We start from the raw sequence: 10,000 nt of genomic DNA on the forward strand, positions 1-10,000 counted from the left end.
ATGCACAAAACATCCCTTCCTATTTCAACCTATCATCCTCACCCATAAATTTCCACCTATCATCCTCATCCACAAATTTCCACCTATCCTTATCCACAAATTTCCACCTATCATCCTCAACCATAAATGACAAAGCTAAACTGATCACTGAGTCGGTTTCATTAAAGTACCATTCTAAGAACCAATTCCTTCATGTCTCTTTTGTAAATAAGACCACTATTTCTTGACCTATCCTGATGATGAGTTTGATGAGGCAGTCAAGGATAGTGTAGCAGAAATGGGAAGTGAAGATGGGATGAGATGATACAGGAAGAAGAGAAGATAAGGATACTACTAAAGAGAAGGTAGGATTTGCGTAGGTTGGAAAGGGAAATAATGTAAAAATAGGAGTGATCAGAAAATTAGGTTAGGTTAGGTTAGGAGAACGAAGACAACATAATAAAATAGGAAACTGGGAAGGCATAGTAGGGAAGAGAAATAGGGAGGCATAAAAGGAAATGGTATGTATCGTAATGTCAATGACTGGAAAGTACTGGGAAAGGGGGAAAAACATTGGAGTTAGGAAAAGGAAAACAAGGTGACAGGATAGGAAACTAGAAAGGTCGAAAGGGAAAAAGGAATGTGAATATCAAAACTAGAAGGAAATGGTGTGTGACATGATGCTAATGATAGGAAAGTAACAGGAAAGAGGGAAAAGAAAAAGATGGAATGGAAAACTGGGAGGTTGAAGAAGGGAAGGGTTTGTAAGTTTAAGAGTGGAATAGTGGGAGGTACAGTGGAAATGGGTGAAGAGGAGGGGGGTGGGAGAGGTAAGGAGGGAAGGGAGAGGGAGGTAAGGGGAGCAAGGGTGGGATGGTGTGGGTGGAACAAATGGCGTGTTTCTCTGCTGAGTTTCTTACGAGTTTGTATCACGTCTCTCTCTCTCTCTCTCTCTCTCTCTCTCTCTCTCTCTCTCTTGTTATCTATTTTTTTTCTTTTTTCTCAAATTTTCTTCAATGTGCGTACTAATTTGGTCTTCTTTAACGTCTTTCCTCTTCCTTTTTCTCTCTTCATCGTCTGATTAATGAAACTTTTTTTTTCTTGGCAGAGGTGATGTAATTTTCACCGTCACTGAATTAATTACAAAAATGTGGACGAACAATTAGCTTCTTCTCTCTCTCTCTCTCTCTCTCTCTCTCTCTCTCTCTCTCTCTCTCTCTCTCTCTCTCTCTCTCTCTCTGTGTGTGTGTGTGTGTGTGTGTGTGTGTGTGTGTGTGTGTGTGTTGGTGAGTGAGTGAGTGAGTGGAGTGACAGGTTTGGAGGAAGGAGGGCTGCCACACCTCATATACACCTGTCCAAACTTACCTCGCATATTTCACCTTGATGAGGAAGGACACCAGGAGGGGAGGAAGGGAGGAAGGGAGGGAGGGAGGGATGGGAAGAATGAGAGACGCGGTGTTGGGAGGGAGGGAGATAAAGAGATGGAAGGAAGGGTGGGAGGGAAGGAGAGGGGGTAAATGAAAAGGAGAAAAGAAAGGAAATGCGGAAAGAATGAATATGGGGAAAAAAATAAGAATGTTTATATTTTGTTTATCTATTTATCTATTTACATATCTGTGTGTCTGTCTATCTACTAATCTATCTATTTGTCTGTCTATCTAACTATTCTGTCTATTATTATCGTTATTAAAACTGGCAACAACAACAATAAATATTCCTCAATTATGTGTCTGTCTCTCTGCCTGTCTGTCTGCCTGTGTCTGTGTCTGTAATCATATGTATCAATCAATCAATACAAAAAAAAAAAAAAAAATTAGAATAACAACAAAATTCCTCCATTATGTGCGTATGTGTCTGTTGATCTATCTACCATACGCATAGGTCCCCAAACACACACGCACGCACACACACACTGGTAAACAAGGTGGAAGTAGCGTCACCTCACACCGCGGGAGGTTGTGTGTCCTCCCTCGCCACTTAGGACACTTTCCCGCCCCCACGACCCACTTGACGAGAGAGTGACGCAGTGGGAGGAGGAGGAGGAGGAGGAGGAGGAAGGAGTGTTGAAAGATGAGGGAAAGTTGGTGTGACGTGCTTGCTTTCATGAGAAGGAAAATGTTTCAATCTGAGAGAGAGAGAGAGAGAGAGAGAGAGAGAGAGAGAGAGAGAGAGAGAGAGAGAGAGAGAGAGAGAGAGAGAGAGAGAGAGAGAGAGAGAGAGAGAGAGAGAGAGAGTGTGTGAGAAAGAGAGAGAGAGAGAGAGAGAGAGAGAGAGAGAGAGAGAGAGAGATCAAAGACGAAAAATGAACAAAAAGTATCTCATCAAAGACGAAACATGAGACACACACACACACACACACACACACACACACACACACACACACACAGGAGGGAAGGTTATGTATGTATGTACTGTACGTGCTAATGGATGTTTGTTTACGTGCAGGTTATGCCCATCCCTCGAGGAGGCAGCAGCAGCAGTACCAGCAGCAGCAGGACCAAGGCTACCAACCTCACTACGGTACGTGACACACACACACACACACACACACACACACACACACACACACACACACACACACACACACACACACGTTTCCTCCATTACCCAAACGTCATATCTATTCACATCTATACTTCCATCACTCATCCATACCTCCCATGCTTAAAGGCTCTCACTCCCCCTTCACCCATTCACCCATACACCCATACACCCATCCATCACCCATTCAGCACATCCATTCTTCCCATCACTCATCTTTGTATCACCTTATACACACATACATACACTCACCCTATCCAGCCATAAGCCTCCACCTGTACTCCACCCATACACACTCACACCCATACACCTTACCCACCTACACACCCACACCCCTCCCACGTAACTTATTATTCATTCGTGGGTGGCGATGGTGACGTCACGAGGAGCGGCCGCCGTGATTGGCTGGCCGAGATGAATCAAAACATAAGTGTGTTTATCTTAAATTTTCAGGTAATTATATTTAAAGATGACGCTTCCCTTCTTGCTTCTTCCCTGGCTTAATTTTTCTTTTTTTTTCTTTTTTATTTTGCTGAAGGTTAATGACGAGGGTTTTTTTTTTCTGTCTTTCCTTCTTTTTTTTTCTGAATAGGGCGAGGTCGTGGTTAGATATGTAAATGTGTTTGTAAGTTTCATCTGCCACAGTTACTAATAAACCATAACGATTCACTATATTTTTTTCTGAAAGTTAATGATTTTTTCTTTCTTCCTTGTTTTCTTTCTTTCTTTATTTATTCACTTATTTTTATGTGGGAGGTGAATGTTTAGTTTGTGGATATGTTTGCATGTTTCATCCGACAGAGCTACTAATAAACTATCATGACTCATTATTTTTTTATGAAAGTTAATGATGATTTTTTTTCTCTAATGAGGCGAGGTCGTGGTTAAGTTTGTGGATGTGTCTGTACGTTTGTTTCATTTGACACAATTACTACTACATTATAATGATTCACTATTTTTCATGTGTCTGTACGTTTCATTTGACACAATTAATACATTATAATGATTCACTATTTTCTGACAATTAATGGTGACAATGCCTTTCTTCATTTTTGTTCTTTATTTACTGTCGGGGTCGTGGCTAAGTTTATACTACAACTAATTACTACTAAACTTTAATTCATGTACCTTCCCTGCCTACCACTAATACAGCCACTCGTTTGCACCATTCCAGGCAGGGGCGGCTACAGCAGGATGGACGGCCGCTTTTCTGGGCATGGGCGCCTTCCTAACTCCTACAAGAGGCACCTCAGCACGCCTGCATGGCTACGGCAACTGCTGGGTGAGTCATTCGCGTTGCCCGTATTAAAAAACGCCTTGCTTTCCCACCACGACAATTTTTCAAGGCAGTTTCTTCTTTTGATAAACTAAAAATCTTGCCAATCAATTACCAGAACCATAAAAATACCCTTAAAAACACGAGTAACTTCAACTAGAGCCTTTGGAAAGCAGTGATGGTGACAGAACAAAGCGTTTCAGATTACTTCACACCCGCACGCTAACCATCACTGCACACTTTTTCACAGGGGATACAAATTTAATAGTTTTTTACACAGGGGATACAAATTTAATAGTTTTTTTTTTCACAGGGGATACAAATTTAATAGTTTTTTTTCACAGGGGATACAAATTTAATAGTTTTTTTTTCACAGGGGATACAAATTTAATAGTTTTTTTTCACAGGGGATACAAATTTAATAGTTTTTTTTTACACAGGGGATACAAATTTAATAGTTTTTTTTTCACAGGGGATACAAATTTAATAGTTTTTTTTTCACAGGGGATACAAATTTAATAGTTTTTTTTTACACAGGGGATACAAATTTAATAGTTTTTTTTCACAGGGATACAAATTTAATAGTTTTTTTTCACAGGGATACAAATTTAATAGTTTTTTTTTACACAGGGGATACAAATTTAATAGTTTTTTTTCACAGGGAATACAAATCTGATAGGCTTTTTTTTTCACAGGGAATACAAATTTGATAGGCTTTTTTTCACAAGGGATACAAATCTAAGTTTTTTTTTTCACAGGGAATACAGATCTGATAGGCTTTTTATTTCACAAGGGATACAAGTCTGATAGGCTTTTTTTCACAGGGGATACAAATCTGATAGGCTTTTTTACACAGGAGATACAAATTTTTTTTTTCTTTTTGGACGCCTCTCATGATCTTCTAGGGCAGGGGTTCTCAACCTTTTTATCGTTAAGAACCCCCTGAGTTATAAGACCATCTACCAGTACCCCCAGTATTGTCACATGGAACATGGAACTCAATATGCAATGGCACTGCAAAGAATTTTATTAGATCAGCCATCTAAGTACCCGTGGAAATCTTCTTATGAACCCCCTGTGGTTTCGCGCTGTCAGGATGGCCACTGTCCATGAGCTAACATCATTAGGTCTCTATGACGCTGAAGACGTCTATGCAGAACGGTTTGGTTGGCAATAGACAATCTCATTATCAGACTTTGATTTTTAAGTTATGAAAATAATCTCATTTACGGGGCTTCATAGGTTCATGGTGTCTTGTAGTCTACTTACTAACCTAGAAGGAAAGAAAATATCATACTAACTTCGAGCTATCAATTGAGGAAGAAGTAATCTTTGTCCCAGGAATAGAGCAAGATGGTATATAAAAAAACACAATGCATAGTTATAACCTAACTCTACTATTATAGCGTTTTTGTCGTAGATACATGTTTAGAAATACTTTACCTATCTTGATATCTCCTTACGTGACAAAAGAATATCCAAAAATATACGATATGCAGTTGACCATCTTTTCTGTGAAATATTACGATATCTGTTGAATCTGGCAACTTCAACGGGAGTTTGGGTCCTCTCCTAGTGTTTCCTTATGATTGAAACATTGATATTTACACGTCATTGTGATCAGGGAAATAAAGAAAACTAAGTTTGCTTTTTCTAAGAGCATGAAATAGAAAAATTTATGTTTACAAGTGGCAGTTTATGTATAAGACACGCAAACCTGTGTGCACTCATCCACTCTATCCAGAAGCTTAACTAATTTTCAAAAGTTCCCCAATAGCTACACAACTACCATTGGTCTACTGTTTCTATCCAGTTACCTACAAACACGTACACATTCACGGCAGCAACATGCAAAGTACACTAAATACTCCGGAGCAAAGCTGCCTCACCTTGTTTCATTAATCAGCTAACTCTTGCACACTTTCACACCAAAGCTATTTTTCATTTACCATCGACGATTTTATATTCGAATCAAAATTAAAACGACGATTGAGAACTTTCGGCCTAAAGATGTTTGAGGGCCGTGACGGCCTTGGGCGCCGCACGGGGGAAGGAGGTGGCCGTCGGGTCCGGCCTGGGGCCCAAGGCAGGGAACTGGCTGCAGGTCCTGCTTTTCCTTGGTGGCCTCAAGCTTCACTACTAGTCGTCCACTTGCAGCGCATCACACTAGGCAAGGGTCGCCATAAGCAAGAGATCAATGTCTACCACTCACCGGATGGTGCCGTGAGGGGCCCTAAAGGGGTGATAAGGGCTCCTTGCATAGAATATGATGGTGAGTGGTGTGTACGGGACCTCTGCTTATAATGACACCGGGCTGAACAACTCGCCATGAACGAGGGCACGCTGTGCGCCATGAGCCAGGCACTGACAGTACCAGTGGTCCTTTACGTTAGGTTAGGTTAGGTTAGGTTAGGTTAGGTTAGGTTAGGTTAGGTAAAAGGACTCACTTCATGACAGCGTTTGGGGAGTGGTGTGTGGCGGGTCATTGCTCATGGCGACCTGTGTGAGGCATTGCAAGGTTGCATCGTCACTGCTCTCATAACCACGGGACTGGGGTTGACCCTTTCTGGGTAAAAGTTTCGTCCCAGTACCTGTGTAGGTAATAATACTTTGGATCGTTTCGCCATCGCCATCGCCGCACCGTTAGCCTCGATAAACGGATCGTTATCCTCAACAAACACATCTGTACCGTGGACACTGGAATCGCAACCTGTCGTGGAATCCCATTGTTAGCGTGGACTCATTTTCCTTCGCGGCTTCAAGCTCACTGATTGTTGTCAACTTGCAGCGCCTCATACTAGGCAAGGCGTCGCCTTAAGCAGGGTGCCGTGTCTACCGTCCATCAGATGATGCCGTGAGGGGCCTTTAAGGGTGATAAGGGCTCCTTGCATAGAGTCTGGTGGTGAGTGGTGTGTACAGGACCTCTGCTTATAATGACATCGGGCTGAACAACTCGCCATGAACGAGGGCACGCTGTGCGCCATGAGCCAGGCACTGACCGTACCAGTGGTCCTTTACGGGGTGAAAAGGACTCACTGACAGTGTTTGGGGAGTGGAGTGTGGCGGGTTATGCTCATGGCTACCCGTGTGAGGCGCAGTAAGGTGGCAGCGTCACTCTCCTCGCACTCACGGGTCTGGGGTGAACTCTTACGGGGTGAAAGGGTTCGCCCCAGTACCTGTGTAGGCAAGTGAACTTCAATTGCGTCGCAGTGAGGTGGCAGCGCCACTCTCCTCGCACCTAAGGGTGTGGGTGGACCCTTACGGGGTGAAAGGGTTCATCCCAGTACCTGTGTAGGCAAGTGGACTTCAATTGCAGCGCAGGAAGGTGGCAGCGTCACTTTACTCGCACTCAAGGGTGTTGGGTGGATCCTTACGGGGTGAAAGGGTTCGTCCCAGTACCTGTGTAGGCAAGTGGACTTCAATATTGTGTCTTGAAATCGCATCGTGAGGACTGGAACCGCATCGACATCGTGGAAACCCGCATCGTTCCCGTGGAAACTGGAATTGCATCTTGATCGTGGAAAGGCATCGTCATTTTGGAAACTTGCATCGCTATCGAGGAAACTGGAATGCCATTGTTATCTTGGAAACTCGGAGCGCTATCGAGGAATCTGGAATCAAATCTTATCGTACACACTGTTATCGTGGAAGCTCTCGTGATCGTCGTTCGTTTCGTTATCTCTGAATTACTTAATTAGTCTTGGTATTATTATTAGCTTCCGTAATAATAGAGATGTTGGTCATTTTTATCTTATCTTTTTTACTGTATTTTTTTCAGGGTACAGTTTAGTGTTCTTCAACCTTTTCTAAATTCGTGCACCTTTTCGAGAAGCAAGGAGGACTATAAAAGAAATGCATCAATATTCGTAATTTTCCCTACTTTAAGACTGAAAATCGATAGATAACATTATTGAATATCTACCTGAAGCTACAGTTTTTTAGTCCTAAACAGTCGCTATATAGAGCGAAATGTACTATAACAAAATGCCACATCTCAAACACATTAGGCCCGTGTTCCGTCGGAGTGTAATATATTACTATTGTGAATAAATCGCAATACTTTGATTAATATCAATAGGAGAGGACCCAAACTGTCACAATTTCAGTGTTCGCAGGAGAGAGTCAGTATCGTCTCGCGGTACAGAGTAATCGTCTCTAAACACTGTATTACGATGTATCTATTGATTTGCCAGGGTTTTACTCCTACCAGTATTTTTCTGTTCTTATTCTACCATGGTATTTCTTTATAGTTACTTGAGTTTATACGACTGACATCATAATATAGAGCAAAACATAATTGTCTGGTGTACCAAGATCTTTCATTTCTAGAGACTTAAAGACAGCACGGAACCTTAACACACATTTCACCTCGCTTCTGCACAGGTTAATTCTTCTTCTTCTCAACCTTTTAATGTGATGTACCCTCGAAGTCTTTCAGTATTGATCACGTACCCTTACCCACAATGCAGCGTCAGGAAGGGTAACAATAAATGCATGGTTTATTGACTTAGTTTATTAAGTTTAAATTGTGTTATATATGTGGAGCAGACACAATTTTTAATTAATATTAGTATGTTTCTATGAGGTAGTGTCGATAGGAACTGGTACCTCACAGGGAGACACTATATGTGACTAACATGCAATGCATTTACCAAAAGGAACTATATCAGACAATTTTCGATCATTATGGCAGTGAACTAGTGTTGCTTGCAGCTAGTTGCAACTTGTAACTAGTAACAGTGATAAATAAGTCACTGTGTGTGTGAATAACATATAAGATAAGAAATCGGAGCAAATATTATAGGTTTGCAAGGTTGTGTGGCAACTGTAATCCAAGAGAGCTTCCTCTCAAGTGATATAACTCCAAGAGTTTCCTTGTTAACGTTGTTAACGTGTCCTGGTTCTAGTGAAGGACACATTGTATACTACAAACGAATTTGCTGCTATTTAAAACTGAAGCATTTTGAGAAACCCGCCACGTACCCCAAAAATTCCTCTCACGTACCCCTGGGGGTACGCGTACCCCAGGTTGAGAACCCTGTTCTAGGGAATCTGCAGCTCCAGCGGGCCTTTTTTTTTTCTAACATTTTGTTGCCCTTGGCAGTGTTCCCTCTTGCATAAAAAAAATTATATATATAAGCCTTTTTTCAGTGGATATAATTCTAATAGGACGTTTTCCACAGGGTACATAATTTCAATAGACCTTTTTTCAGTAGATACAATTTTGATATGCTTTTTTTTTCAGAGCGCAAATATTTCAATAGACCTTTTTTTCATAGGGTATTTATTTCAATTGACCTTTTTTTCACATGGTACATATTCCAACAGGCCTTTTCTCAGAGAGTTGTTTTTCAATAGGTCTATTTTCTAGTGTCTTTTTTTCAATGTCTTTTTTCCAGTGGTCTTTTTTCGATGAGTCTTTTCTTCACCGAGTCTTTTTTTTCAGCGAGGCTTTATTTCAACTTTATTTCAATGGGACCCTTATTTCAATAGATCTATATTTCAATGGGACCTTTATTTTAGTGGACCTTTATTTCAGTGGACCTTTATTTCAATGGGGCCTTTATTTCAATGGGGCCTTTATTTCAATGGGGCCATTTTCCAGTGAAGCCTATTTTCCAATGACCCCAATAAGAACACGTGACTTTCTCGTATCCACACCTCAAAAACACAGAACACACTGTTACAAAGGTGACGGTGACGCTACAGAGAGAGAGAGAGAGAGAGAGAGAGAGAGAGAGAGAGAGAGAGAGAGAGAGAGAGAGAGAGAGAGAGAGAGAGAGAGAGAGAGAGAGAGAGAGAGAGAGAGAGAGAGAGAGAGAGAGAGAGAGAGAGAGAGAGAGAGAGAGAGAGAGAGAGAGAGAGAGAGAGAGAGAGAGAGAGAGAGAGAGAGCTGGTCGCAAAGATGGCAACACTGATGTCTTTTACACCTTTAATCAGTTTCCCCCAGTCAAGTAGATAAATAAATAGATAAGATAAATAAAAGAAAAATTCCCATCTATAACTCCCAAGACACAGGAGGAGAGAAGAGGCGGAGAGACGAAGAGAGATTGAGATTAACACTGATATCTCTTACATTCTCAGCTAATCTCATCCCTGTTCTGTCCAACCCTCTGAGGCAAGAGTTAACCAGTACCTTCAATCATTCATACCTTTCACTGGTAAACTCTGGAACTCCCTGCCTGCTTCTGTATTTCCATCTTC

At 41.5% G+C, this 10,000-nt stretch overlaps 1 protein-coding gene across 2 annotated transcripts in view; it reads left to right on the plus strand.

Annotated features, from left to right (window-relative positions):
* Window positions 1-10,000, plus strand: part of LOC123507996 — a 60,786-nt gene that overhangs the window by 41,411 nt on the left and 9,375 nt on the right. For both annotated transcript variants that reach the window (XM_045261341.1, XM_045261340.1), the window contains 2 exons: window positions 2,425-2,499; window positions 3,695-3,802. In XM_045261341.1, the coding sequence (XP_045117276.1) occupies window positions 2,425-2,499; window positions 3,695-3,802 (183 nt within the window). The remainder of the gene's footprint in view (window positions 1-2,424; window positions 2,500-3,694; window positions 3,803-10,000) is intronic.

Source organism: Portunus trituberculatus, chromosome 24 (assembly GCF_017591435.1).
Source record: "Portunus trituberculatus isolate SZX2019 chromosome 24, ASM1759143v1, whole genome shotgun sequence".
NCBI classification, from domain to species: Eukaryota; Metazoa; Arthropoda; class Malacostraca; order Decapoda; family Portunidae; genus Portunus; species Portunus trituberculatus.